At 32.3% G+C, this 16,407-nt stretch overlaps 1 protein-coding gene across 1 annotated transcript in view; it reads right to left on the bottom strand.

Annotated features, from left to right (window-relative positions):
* Positions 1 to 16,407, bottom strand: part of PTPA (protein phosphatase 2 phosphatase activator) — a 246,423-nt gene that overhangs the window by 43,742 nt on the left and 186,274 nt on the right. The window contains exon 9 of the mRNA XM_053695737.1: positions 7,622 to 7,729. Within this exon, the coding sequence (XP_053551712.1) occupies positions 7,622 to 7,729 (108 nt within the window). The remainder of the gene's footprint in view (positions 1 to 7,621; positions 7,730 to 16,407) is intronic.

Consider the following 16,407-nt stretch of genomic DNA (forward strand, 5'->3'; position numbering starts at 1 on the left):
CAGTCTTGAGATATTTCTTGGCCCAGTCTTGACGTTTCAGCTTGTGTGTCTTGTTCAGTGGTGGTCGTCTTTCAGCCTTTCTTACCTTGGCCATGTCTCTGAGTATTGCACACCTTGTGCTTTTGGGCACTCCAGTGATGTTGCAGCTCTGAAATATGGCCAAACTGGTGGCAAGTGGCATCTTGGCAGCTGCACGCTTGACTTTTCTCAGTTCATGGGCAGTTATTTTGCGCCTTGGTTTTTCCACACGCTTCTTGCGACCCTGTTGACTATTTTGAATGAAACGCTTGATTGTTCGATGATCACGCTTCAGAAACTTTGCAATTTTAAGAGTGCTGCATCCCTCTGCAAGATATCTCACTATTTTTGACTTTTCTGAGCCTGTCAAGTCCTTCTTTTGACCCATTTTGCCAAAGGAAAGGAAGTTGCCTAATAATTATGCACACCTGATATAGGGTGTTGATGTCATTAGACCACACCCCTTCTCATTACAGAGATGCACATCACCTAATATGCTTAATTGGTAGTAGGCTTTCGAGCCTATACAGCTTGGAGTAAGACAACATGCATAAAGAGGATGATGTGGTCAAAATACTAATTTGCCTAATAATTCTGCACTCCCTGTATTCCTAGTCTGAGACTAGTGGAAATGTATAATTATTTTATTTATCTATATAGACAATATACACATATATATATAATGATTGTATTTATCTAAATAGACAATACACAGATATATATATATAATGATTATATTTATCTATATAGACAATACACACATATATATAATGATTGTATTTATCTATATAGACAATACACACATATATATAATGATTATATTTATCTATATAGACAATACACACATATATATAATGATTGTATTTATCTATATAGACAATACACACATATATATATATAATGATTGTATTTATCTATATAGACAATACACATATATATATATAATTGTATTTATCTATATAGACAATACACACATATATATATAATTGTATTTATCTATATAGACAATACACACATATATATAATGATTGTATTTATCTATATAGACAATACACACATATATATAATGATTGTATTTATCTATATAGACAATACACACATATATATAATGATTGTATTTATCTATATAGACAATACACACATATATATAATGATTGTATTTATCTATATAGACAATACACACATATATATAATGATTGTATTTATCTATATAGACAATACACATATATATATATAATTGTATTTATCTATATAGACAATACACACATATATATGATTGTATTTATCTATATAGACAATACACATATATATATATATATATATATATATAATGATTGTATTTATCTATATAGACAATACACATATATATAATTATTGTATTTAACTATATAGACAATACACACATATATATAATTATTGTATTTATCTATATAGACAATACACAGATATATATAATGATTGAATTTATCTATATAGACAATACACACATATATATAATGATTATATTTATCTATATAGACAATACACACACATATATATATAATTGTATTTATCTATATAGACAATACACACATATATATAATGATTATATTTATCTATATAGACAATACACACATATATATATATATATATATATATATATATATATATATATATATATATATATAATGATTGTATTTATCTATATAGACAATACACACATATATATAATGATTGTATTTATCTATATAGACAATACACACATATATATAATGATTGTATTTATCTATATAGACAATACACACATATATATAATGATTGTATTTATCTATATAGACAATACACACATATATAATTATTGTATTTATCTATATAGACAATACACACATATATATAATGATTATATTTATCTATATAGACAATACACACACATATATATATAATTGTATTTATCTATATAGACAATACACACATATATATAATGATTATATTTATCTATATAGACAATACACACATATATATATATATATATATATATATATATATATATAAATAATGATTGTATTTATCTATATAGACAATACACACATATATATAATGATTGTATTTATCTATATAGACAATACACACATATATATAATGATTGTATTTATCTATATAGACAATACACACATATATATAATGATTGTATTTATCTATATAGACAATACACACATATATATAATGATTGTATTTATATAGACAATACACACATATATATAATGATTGTATTTATATAGACAATACACACATATATATAATGATTGTATTTATCTATATAGACAATAAACACATATATATAATGATTGTATTTATCTATATAGACAATACACACATATATATAATTATTGTATTTATCTATATAGACAATACACACATATATATAATTATTGTATTTATCTATATAGACAATACACACATATATATATAATTATTGTATTTATCTATATAGACAGTACACACATATATATATATAATTATTGTATTTATCTATATAGACAGTACACACATATATATAATTATTGTATTTATCTATATAGACAATACACACATATATATATAATTATTGTATTTATCTATATAGACAGTACACACATATATATAATTATTGTATTTATCTATATAGACAGTACACACATATATATAATTATTGTATTTATCTATATAGACAGTACACACATATATATAATGATTGTATTTATCTATATAGACAATACACACACATATATATAATTATTGCATTTATCTATATAGACAATACACATATATATATAATGATTGTATTTATCTATATAGACAATACACACATATATATAATGATTGTATTTATCTATATAGACAATACACACATATATATAATTATTGTATTTATCTATATAGACAATACACACATATATATAATGATTGTATTTATCTATATAGACAATACACACATATATATAATGATTGTATTTATCTATATAGACAATACACACATATATATAATGATTGTATTTATCTATATAGACAATACACACATATATAATTATTGTATTTATCTATATAGACAATACACACATATATATAATTATTGTATTTATCTATATAGACAATACACACATATATATAATGATTGTATTTATCTATATAGACAATACACACATATATATAATGATTGTATTTATCTATATAGACAATACACACATATATATAAAATGATTGTATTTATCTATATAGACAATACACACATATATATAATTATTGTATTTATCTATATAGACAATACACACATATATAATTATTGTATTTATCTATATAGACAATACACACATATATATAATGATTGTATTTATCTATATAGACAATACACACATATATAATTATTGTATTTATCTATATAGACAATACACACATATATATAATGATTGTATTTATCTATATAGACAATACACACATATATAATGATTGTATTTATCTATATAGACAATACACACATATATATAAAATGATTGTATTTATCTATATAGACAATACACACATATATATAATTATTGTATTTATCTATATAGACAATACACACATATATAATTATTGTATTTATCTATATAGACAGTACACACATATATATAATTATTGTACTTATCTATATAGACAATACACACATATATATAATGATTGTATTTATCTATATAGACAATACACACATATATAATTATTGTATTTATCTATATAGACAGTACACACATATATATAATTATTGTATTTATCTATATAGACAGTACACACATATATATAATTATTGTATTTATCTATATAGACAATACACACATATATATAATGATTGTATTTATCTATATAGACAATACACATATATATATAATTATTGTATTTATCTATATAGACAATACACACATATATATAATTATTGTATTTATCTATATAGACAGTACACACATATATATAATTATTGTATTTATCTATATAGACAATACACACATATATATAATGATTGTATTTATCTATATAGACAATACACATATAAATATATATATAATGATTATATTTATCTATATAGACAATACACACACATATATAATTATTGTATTTATCTATATAGACAATACACATATATATATATAATGATTATATTTATCTATATAGACAATACACACATATATATAATGATTGTATTTATCTATATAGACAATACACATATATATATATATATATATAATTATTGTATTTATCTATATAGACAGTACACACATATATATAATTATTGTATTTATCTATATAGACAATACACATATATATATAATTATTGTATTTATCTATATAGACAATACACATATAAATATATATATAATGATTATATTTATCTATATAGACAATACACACATATATATAATGATTGTATTTATCTATATAGACAATACACATATATATATATATATAATTATTGTATTTATCTATATAGACAATACACACATATATATAATTATTGTATTTATCTATATAGACAGTACACACATATATATATAATTATTGCATTTATCTATATAGACAATACACACATATATATAATTATTGTATTTATCTATATAGACAATACACACATATATATAATTATTGTATTTATCTATATAGACAATACACACATATATATATATAATTATTGTATTTATCTATATAGACAGTACACACATATATATAATTATTGTACTTATCTATATAGACAATACACACATATATATAATGATTATATTTATCTATATAGACAATACACACATATATATAATGATTGTATTTATCTATATAGACAATACACACATATATATAATTATTGTATTTATCTATATAGACAATACACACATATATATAATGATTGTATTTATCTATATAGACAATACACACATATATATAATTATTGTATTTATCTATATAGACAGTACACACATATATATAATTATTGTATTTATCTATATAGACAGTACACACATATATATAATGATTGTATTTATCTATATAGACAATACACACATATATATAATGATTGTATTTATCTATATAGACAATACACACATATATATAATGATTATATTTATCTATATAGACAATACACACATATATATAATGATTGTATTTATCTATATAGACAGTACACACATATATATAATTATTGCATTTATCTATATAGACAATACACATATATATATAATTATTGTATTTATCTATATAGACAATACACACATATATATAATTATTGTATTTATCTATATAGACAATACACACATATATATAATTATTGTATGTATCTATATAGACAGTACACACATATATATAATGATTGTATTTATCTATATAGACAGTACACACATATATATAATGATTGTATTTATCTATATAGACAATACACACATATATAATTATTGTATTTATCTATATAGACAATACACACATATATATAATTATTGTATTTATCTATATAGACAATACACACATATATATAATTATTGTATTTATCTATATAGACAATACACACATATATATAATGATTGTATTTATCTATATAGACAATACACACATATATATAATTATTGTATTTATCTATATAGACAATACACACATATATATAATGATTGTATTTATCTATATAGACAATACACACACATATATATATATATATATAATGATTATATTTATCTATATAGACAATACACACATATATATAATTATTGTATTTATCTATATAGACAATACACACATATATATAATTATTGTATTTATCTATATAGACAGTACACACATATATATAATTATTGTATTTATCTATATAGACAATACACACATATATATAATTATTGTATTTATCTATATAGACAGTACACACATATATATAATTATTGTATTTATCTATATAGACAATACACACATATATATAATTATTGTATTTATCTATATAGACAATACACACATATATATAATTATTGTATTTATCTATATAGACAGTACACACATATATATAATTATTGTATTTATCTATATAGACAATACACACATATATATAATTATTGTATTTATCTATATAGACAATACACACATATATATAATTATTGTATTTATCTATATAGACAATACACACATATATATAATTATTGTATTTATCTATATAGACAGTACACACATATATATAATTATTGTATTTATCTATATAGACAGTACACACATATATATAATGATTGTATTTATCTATATAGACAGTACACACATATATATAATGATTGCATTTATCTATATAGACAATACACACATATATATAATGATTGTATTTATCTATATAGACAGTACACACATATATATAATTATTGTATTTATCTATATAGACAATACACACATATATATAATGATTGTATTTATCTATATAGACAATACACACATATATATATATAATTATTGTATTTATCTATATAGACAGTACACACATATATATAATTATTTTATATATCTATATAGACAATACACACATATATATATAATTATCTCAATCACACACTAGTACCGTTGCAGCATGTAGGATTTTATAGACATAGACACACAGATAACTCACAATAATGCAACCTATTGTCTTTCTTTTTAAATGTGTAACTATCTCAGTGCTGTAACAATTTTGCAAAGAGCCGCCCCTCTGGCTGTGAAGGGGTTAACGTGCTCCCAGCACCTGGCTGCTAGTGAGGCACAGACAGGGCAGCAGAGCCTGGGTGCAGGAAGGAGACAGCTCACTCTTCCAAAAGACACCTCCCAGATTACAGAGGTATGTGGGTGGAACTGCAACAGGATGTGAAGCCGGCAGAGGGGGAGAGGAGGAGGAGGAAGGGCTGATTCAGTGCTCTGGGAACTTTTAACCTCGCTATAGAGATCCCTGCCCTAGAAGTGGTTAAACTGTAGGAATAGAAGCTAAAACAGCACTTTAACCATTTGAAATAAGGGGCCACATCGTACTATCCTGTAGTTTGCTACTGCAGTGAGCCAGTGCTGAAAAGTCCCGGGGTTTTGCTTCTTCTCACTATAAACACATTTAGACATTTTATTCTTATTTATAAAACGGCTTTAATTGAAAAATGTGTCCTATAGATAAGTGCCAGGCAGGGGAGCAGATACATATATAATGCATACGCAGGAATTCCACAACTCTGTGTAGTAAATGGGGAGGGGTAATAGTGGTGTAGAATGGAGACCAGGGGTCTACTGTGGCCCCTGAGCCTTAGGATCAACAGCTTTAACCCTTAAGTAACAAAGGAACTAGTATCCCACATGCTGACCATAAAGCCTGGCTGGATAAATCTGGTGTTGGTTCTTATGCTGCAACACAAAGCGCTTGCCCATAGAACACCTCTCTGTGTCTGAGATTCTAATACCTACTGGAGTAATATTCTCAAAGTCAGCATTTGTAACCCACTGTCCTACAGTCACGTGTAACCTTTATGGAGAGTGAGACAGCTTCCCCGTGTGACTGACAGCGAACGGATACCTAAATGATATTAATATATATTTATATTGTATGTTGTATTTTTCTGGGGGAGCGCCAGAGCCCCAGCGGATGCCTCACCTCTGCCTTGTACATGCGGATGAGACCTTGGTTTACTTTGGACCAGGAAGGGACAGCACTGATGTTCCACAGCTGGTTGGAGTGTTCTGCAAAGGGGCCGGTCTTCATCTGTCATGAGAAATAAAACATTGTGAGGCATGTGCCCTCCTCTCATATCATAATAATGCAAACAACTTATTCCTCTCTCCCTATTAGAGAATACTTATCCTTGCATTGTAAACTGGTCTCACTGTATTCCTGGAGGTGTAAATCAGATGAGTACTGATATTAAAGGGACATGATTGTTCAAAAGGGAAAGGCTCTAATGTGTTATTTCCATGCATATGTGCAATGACGAAATGTTCTAACTATGTGTTTAACCCATGCAAAGTCCCAAGGCAGCAATGAACTACTGGGAACACATCCAGTGAGGCAATGACAAGACGTGTCAGTAGCTAACTCCAATAAGTTCATTTCTGCTCCTGAACCTACCTAGGAATACTTTTCAACAAAGGATACTAAAAAAACAAAGTAAAAGTGCACACTATATCTGATCCATGACAGTTTACTTTTGACATTCAAGTCCCCTTAAAGGGACAGTCTAGTACAAAATAACCTTTAATGATTCAGATAGGGAATGCCATTTTAAACAACTTTCCAATTTACTTTTATCACCAATTTTGTTTTGTTCTCTTGACATTCTTAGTTGAAAGCTAAACCTAGGAGGTTGATATGCTAATTTCTTAGAACTTGAAGGCCGCCTCTTATCTGAATGCATTTTGACAGTTTTCACAGCTAGAGGGCATTTGTTCATGTGTGTCATATAGATAACATTGTGCTTACACACGTAGAGTTACCTAGGTGCCAGCACTGATTGGCTAAAATGAAAGTCTGTCAAAAGATCTGATATAAGGGGGCAGTCTGCAGAGGCTTAGATACAGGGTAATCACAGAAGTAAAAAGTATATTAATATAACTGAGATAAGGAGCAGTCTGCAGAGGCTTAGATACAAGGTAATCACAGAGGTAAAAAGTGTATTAATATAACTGAGATAAGGAGCAGTCTGCAGAGGCTTAGATACAAGGTAATCACAGAGGTAAAAAGTATATTAATATAACTGAGATAAGGAGCACGCTGCAGAGGCTTAGATACAAGGTAATCACAGAGGTAAAAAGTATATTAATATAACTGAGATAAGGAGGCAGTCTGCAGAGGGTTAGATACAAGGTAATCACAGAGGTAAAATGTATATTAATATAACTGAGATAAGGAGCAGTCTGCAGAGGCTTAGATACAGGTTAATCAGAGAGGTAAAAAGTATATTAATATAACTGAGATAAGGGGCAGTCTGCAGAGGCTTAAATACAAGGTAATCACAGTGGTAAAAAGTACATTAATATAACTGAGATAAGGGGCCGTCTGCAGAGGTTTAGATACAAGGTAATCACAGTGGTAAAAAGTATATTAATATAACTGAGATAAGGAGGCAGTCTGCAGAGGGTTAGATACAAGGTAATCACAGAGGTAGAAAGTATATTAATATAACTGAGATAAGGAGGCAGTCTGCAGAGGCTTAGATACAGGGTAATCAGAGAGGTAAAAAGTATATTAATATAACTGAGATAAGGGGCAGTCTGCAGAGGCTTAAATACAAGGTAATCACAGTGGTAAAAAGTACATTAATATAACTGAGATAAGGGGCCGTCTGCAGAGGTTTAGATACAAGGTAATCACAGTGGTAAAAAGTGTATTAATATAACTGTGTTGCTTATGCAAAACTGGGGAATGGGTAATAAAAGGGATTATCTATCTTTATAAGCAATTATAATTCTGGTGTAGACTGTCCCTTTAATTAGAAGAATCAGCAAGTGGGATCGACAACTTTAAGACTTACTTTCATTTGCTGCATCTAAAATGAGATTTTTGTATAGTTTTTGTAACAGCCAGTGAGCAGGCAGTCCCTAGGGATGTGTTGTGCACAAACATGCACTTTCTGCGAGGGTCAAACTTACAGGAATTAACTTTTTCCAAACAAGGCTACTCTTTAATAATACTACAAACTACTTTAGTTTAATCTGCCTTTAGCTTGTATAGCTCACATGTGTAACATGTTTCATGTGTGCGCTAGAATTGTCCCATTATCACTAAAAAGTGCAAGCTGTGCACACGGATGTGATGGATAACAGACTTGGTATTTCTGATAAGGCTCTCAGGGTGACTAGTTGTGTATTATATTAATTTATACTGATCAGTACATTTCTCCTTATAGAATGTATAAAATGTTTCCAACTACGGCCCCAGAATGTCCTTGCTGTAGATTGTTGTCAGCAGATTTGTGTCACATGATCTGGTACTGTCCTAAGATCGCTCAACTCTGGCAAAAAGTTGGGTTCTGGGTCTCCAACCTATTTAATTCCCCATTTAGGTTTACGTTAGAATCCATTTTCTTTTTATATACTCAACATTTGAGTCCAACCTTATATGCCAATATGGTAAATACTATTATTATGATTGTACGACATTTGATATTTAAAAATTGGAAAACCAATAAGGCCCCTTCTTTCCCTATGATACTTAAGGAACTTCAAGGTTAGATTGTTTTTGAATCTTACCATCTTACTTAAGGAAATTCAAGGTTTGATTGTTTTTTAATCTTACCATCTACAGACAGCCTCGTAAAAAAAAAAATAAAGAAATTTCTAAATGGCTGGTTACTAATAATTAAATCCTATTCTTGTGCCATTCAAAAACAAATCTTGTCCCCGTATCTGAGTTCAGACGCTTTTGCAGAGCTAGCCTTGTTAAATTATTTCCCGCCAGAATGGATCTCCTTATATAGAGAGGTATAAGCTATGCTCGTTGGGGGATTCCACCTTTCATCTTTCTTTACTTTTTCTTGTCCAATTTTTTTTTTTTCCGAGAGCTTTAAGTAATATCCTGGATCAGGGTTGATATCTGTCTAAATACAGTCGGGAATAAAGAAAAAATATCTCATTTATCCAATTAAGAGTAATATTGGTGATATAGATATATGAGTTGAATTTTGCAACAGAACCATTTATTTCAGTTTTATGTGTAAATTAGGAACTGTGTTTCCTTTAAAATTACTGATATGATGGGAGCTGCGTCTCCTCAAAATGTATTTTTTGTACTGTGGTTCAGATCCCCGAACCCGGAGCGGCGGAGACGGGCGCCCTCGGCGGCGCCCAGTGCGGCGATGCGACCGATCCCGGAGAAGCCGTCGGGAGCCCCGGGGAGAGTTCTCTTTTCTTTGTGAAGGGCAGGGCGCCCTGGAACGGGTTCACCCCGAGAGAGGGCCCGCGCCTTGGAAAGCGTTGCGGTTCCGGCGGCGTCCGGCGAGCTCTCGGTGGCCCTTGAAAATCCGGGGGAGAGGGTGTAAATCTCGCGCCGGGCCGTACCCATATCCGCAGCAGGTCTCCAAGGTGAACAGCCTCTGGCGTGTTAGAGCAACGTAGGTAAGGGAAGTCGGCAAGTCGGATCCGTAACTTCGGGATAAGGATTGGCTCTAAGGGCTGGGCTGGGCCGGTATACCCTTTGTATAATGTGGTTTTTATTTTTTTTATTTATTTTTTCTTATGAATATGTTTTATGTATGGAAAAAATTATGATAAATAAAAGATTAAAAAAAAAATAATATGTACTGATCAGTCCTCAGATGCGTGTCCAGTTCTGCTAGATGGAAATCAGACACTATAAATACGGTATAAAAACTGTAATATCTGTAGCAAGGAGAGCTCGCTAGAGACGGTAAAAATACCTACTAAATATATTAACTGATTTTATAGGATTTGTGAGGAAAGTCATTTTCAGAGAAGAAAAGTCCCTGATCATAGGATGATGAGCGGAAGACACTGGCGATCATTTGATGAGCAATACCTGAGATGAACCGGCTTGTGGTCATTACAAAAAGATGCTCAGAATAAACCGTAACGCATCTCCTTGTGTTACTAAGCTGCACCACACACTGGCAATGGTGTAGTAACAGAGCTCTAATGGATACGCCTTAAGCTCTCTTCCAAAAGTCCCCTAGTGGACTTAAATGGATACAAAGTAGATAGTGGATGGAAGTGAGCGCTTCAAGCAGAAAGGCTAAGGTGTATACGATATAGAATAGCAATAAGGAATTTATTACAATCAGATAAAATCAAAAGACATAACACTTAATATTAAAAAACTTCATGGATCCATGATATGCATATAAACAGTTAAAAAAGCAATTAAAAAACAATTCAAAAAGCAATTAGATGTTCACAATGTAGTAGTCACAGCTTGGACCATACCGTGGTGAAGTATACAGATGAAATACTTTGAGATAGCGTACAAAAATGTAACAAATAAAAGATAAATATACAAAGTGTAAATGATTGTATAAGTGTTTCCAAAAAAATAACTTCAAAGTGAAGGTGAAAAATAAACAGTCTCTAGTATAGGAACTAAAATGTGACAAGTGCTAAAAAAGGTTTAGATAAATTCCGTGTATATGTGTTATATGTCCAAATGTCCAAAATTTCCAAAACAGAAGTAAAAATTAATCCATAAAACAGAAGTGAAAATTAATCCATAAAAAACCTCAAAATAGATAAAAAATAAAAACAAAAATTGTAAAAAATCCAAAAGGTGAAAAGAAGTGAAATCAATTGGTGATCACAGCAATCTCCTGATGTGAATATAATAAAATATCCTGAACCAGTAGTATGTTGATGCGTTTCGGCCTTTCCCAGGCCTTTCTCAAGACTACTGATTGTAATAAATTCCTTATTGCTATTCTATATTGTATACACCTTAGCCTTTCTGCTTGTAGCGCTCACTTCCATCCACTTTGCACCCCACACCTGCACAATAAGGTCTGCAATATGCCGATCTACTTGTATTCACGTGATGACACGTACTGTTGCGTACGCAGTTTCTCATCACTTGGGGTTACAGAGATGGGCAACGATTCCTCCGCTTCCCATCAGCTTCAGGAAGTAAATTATTGCTCTCGGACCTTTTTGGTGAGGTGCTATTTTATGTGCAGACATTTACCATATCCGGGTGGATTCTTAAATTAAAGGTATATGGGACTCAATCTTTATGTTTCCTGATTCCGACAGAGCAGCGTTTCCCATTCGTTTATTCTAAGTAACTGCAACACGTGAATATTATTCAGTAAAAAAAGAATAAGCTTCAGGTACCCCAGGGGTACATATAACACAAGTTGAAAAACTAGGAGATAGCGTGTACAATTGAGCATAACATTTTATAAAAGTTTCCAATTTACTTCTATTATAAAAGTGACTTTGTATCTTCTATTGAAAAGCAGGTAGGTGCGCTCAGGAGCATGCACATAGCTGCAGCAATATGTGAAAGCAGTTTTCCACAAATACCTGTAAAAATGTTATACATTTGCACTAGGTGGCAGCAGTGTTTGCCACTATGTAGTGCTCCAGACGTGAACACTACCTACATAGGTATTCCCTTCAACAAAGGAGAAATATCATGAGAATTCATCACATTTGATAATTAAACTGGAAACTTTTATAAAATGTTATGCTCTGTCTGAATCGTGAAATAAAACTTGTCAGGTCCCTTTAATGCATAAGAATATATATTATTATTATTACCAGTGATTTGTAAAGCGACACAAAATCTGTAGCAAATTCCTCAAAGGCCATAAGAGCACGTCGGCAAATCACGTGATTTGTAACACAATAAGCTCTCTACGCAAATGATATTGCTCTATTTCTGACCGGAACTGCAAAGGCAAGCTTAGCTTTCCACTACCTAAAGCATAAGGGATCCCACTGGCCCTTCACATAACTAGAGCATACAAAAGATTGTTAAAGAGGTGTGCTACTGAACTGCTGTACAAGTGATGAATAGAGTTAGGTGCACATGCTTGCCCAAGATCATTATATATCATAATGCAGCAATGATGTCTCATTTGTACTGAACGCTCGTCAGAGTGTAGCAAACAGTTTGCTTTTATATTAGCTACTAAATGACACCTTGCACGTCACCCCCACATATCCTCTTCTGGGTCACATCTCTGTACCTGTATCTGCCTCCTGTCTCATTGTCTCCTCTCATTACCCTCTATAAGCTCACGTGCTGTATATGTATCTGCCTCCTGTCTCATTGTCTCCTCTCATTACCCTCTATAAGCTCACGTGCTGTATATGTATCTGCCTCCTGTCTCATTGTCTCCTCTCATTACCCTCTATAAGCTCACGTGCTGTATATGTATCTGCCTCCTGTCTCATTGTCTCCTCTCATTACCCTCTATAAGCTCACGTGCTGTATATGTATCTGCCTCCTGTCTCATTGTCTCCTCTCATTACCCTCTATAAGCTCACGTGCTGTATATGTATCTGCCTCCTGTCTCATTGTCTCCTCTCATTACTCTCTATAAGCTCACGTGCTGTATATGTATCTGCCTCCTGTCTCATTGTCTCCTCATTACCCTCTATAAGCTCACGTGCTGTATATGTATCTGCCTCCTGTCTCATTGTCTCCTCATTACTCTCTATAAGCTCACGTGCTGTATATGTATCTGCCTCCTGTCTCATTGTCTCCTCTCATTACTCTCTATAAGCTCACATACTGTATATGTATCTGCCTCCTGTCTCATTGTCTCCTCTCATTACTCTCTATAAGCTCACATACTGTATATGTATCTGCCTCCTGTCTCATTGTCTCCTCTCATTACTCTCTATAAGCTCACGTACTGTATATGTATCTGCCTCCTGTCTCATTGTCTCCTCTCATTACTCTCTATAAGCTCACGTGCTGTATATGTATCTGCCTCCTGTCTCATTGTCTCCTCTCATTACCCTCTATAAGCTCACGTGCTGTATATGTATCTGCCTCCTGTCTCATTGTCTCCTCTCTTTACCCTCTATAAGCTCACGTGCTGTATATGTATCTGCCTCCTGTCTCATTGTCTCCTCTCATTACCCTCTATAAGCTCACATGCTGTATATGTATCTGCCTCCTGTCTCATTGTCTCCTCTCATTACCCTCTATAAGCTCACGTGCTGTATATGTATCTGCCTCCTGTCTCATTGTCTCCTCTCATTACCCTCTATAAGCTCACGTGCTGTATATGTATCTGCCTCCTGTCTCATTGTCTCCTCTCATTACCCTCTATAAGCTCACGTGCTGTATATGTATCTGCCTCCTGTCTCATTGTCTCCTCTCATTACCCTCTATAAGCTCACGTGCTGTATATGTATCTGCCTCCTGTCTCATTGTCTCCTCTCATTACCCTCTATAAGCTCACGTACTGTATATGTATCTGCCTCCTGTCTCATTGTCTCCTCTCATTACCCTCTATAAGCTCACGTGCTGTATATGTATCTGCCTCCTGTCTCATTGTCTCCTCTCATTACCCTCTATAAGCTCACGTGCTGTATATGTATCTGCCTCCTGTCTCATTGTCTCCTCTCATTACTCTCTATAAGCTCACGTGCTGTATATGTATCTGCCTCCTGTCTCATTGTCTCCTCATTACCCTCTATAAGCTCACGTGCTGTATATGTATCTGCCTCCTGTCTCATTGTCTCCTCATTACTCTCTATAAGCTCACATACTGTATATGTATCTGCCTCCTGTCTCATTGTCTCCTCTCATTACTCTCTATAAGCTCACATACTGTATATGTATCTGCCTCCTGTCTCATTGTCTCCTCTCATTACTCTCTATAAGCTCACGTACTGTATATGTATCTGCCTCCTGTCTCATTGTCTCCTCTCATTACTCTCTATAAGCTCACGTGCTGTATATGTATCTGCCTCCTGTCTCATTGTCTCCTCTCATTACCCTCTATAAGCTCACGTGCTGTATATGTATCTGCCTCCTGTCTCATTGTCTCCTCTCTTTACCCTCTATAAGCTCACGTGCTGTATATGTATCTGCCTCCTGTCTCATTGTCTCCTCTCATTACTCTCTATAAGCTCACATACTGTATATGTATCTGCCTCCTGTCTCATTGTCTCCTCTCATTACCCTCTATAAGCTCACGTGCTGTATATGTATCTGCCTCCTGTCTCATTGTCTCCTCTCATTACTCTCTATAAGCTCACGTGCTGTATATGTATCTGCCTCCTGTCTCATTGTCTCCTCTCATTACCCTCTATAAGCTCACGTGCTGTATATGTATCTGCCTCCTGTCTCATTGTCTCCTCTCATTACCCTCTATAAGCTCACGTGCTGTATATGTATCTGCCTCCTGTCTCATTGTCTCCTCTCATTACCCTCTATAAGCTCACGTGCTGTATATGTATCTGCCTCCTGTCTCATTGTCTCCTCTCATTACTCTCTATAAGCTCACGTGCTGTATATGTATCTGCCTACTGTCTCATTGTCTCCTCTCATTACTCTCTATAAGCTCACGTGCTGTATATGTATCTGCCTCCTGTCTCATTGTCTCCTCTCATTACTCTCTATAAGCTCACATACTGTATATGTATCTGCCTCCTGTCTCATTGTCTCCTCTCATTACTCTCTATAAGCTCACGTACTGTATATGTATCTGCCTCCTGTCTCATTGTCTCCTCTCATTACTCTCTATAAGCTCACGTGCTGTATATGTATCTGCCTCCTGTCTCATTGTCTCCTCTCATTACTCTCTATAAGCTCACGTGCTGTATATGTATCTGCCTCCTGTCTCATTGTCTCCTCTCATTACCCTCTATAAGCTCACGTGCTGTATATGTATCTGCCTCCTGTCTCATTGTCTCCTCTCATTACCCTCTATAAGCTCACGTGCTGTATATGTATCTGCCTCCTGTCTCATTGTCTCCTCT

The sequence above is a fragment of the Bombina bombina genome, chromosome 12 (genome assembly GCF_027579735.1).
Source record: "Bombina bombina isolate aBomBom1 chromosome 12, aBomBom1.pri, whole genome shotgun sequence".
Classification (NCBI taxonomy): Eukaryota; Metazoa; Chordata; class Amphibia; order Anura; family Bombinatoridae; genus Bombina; species Bombina bombina.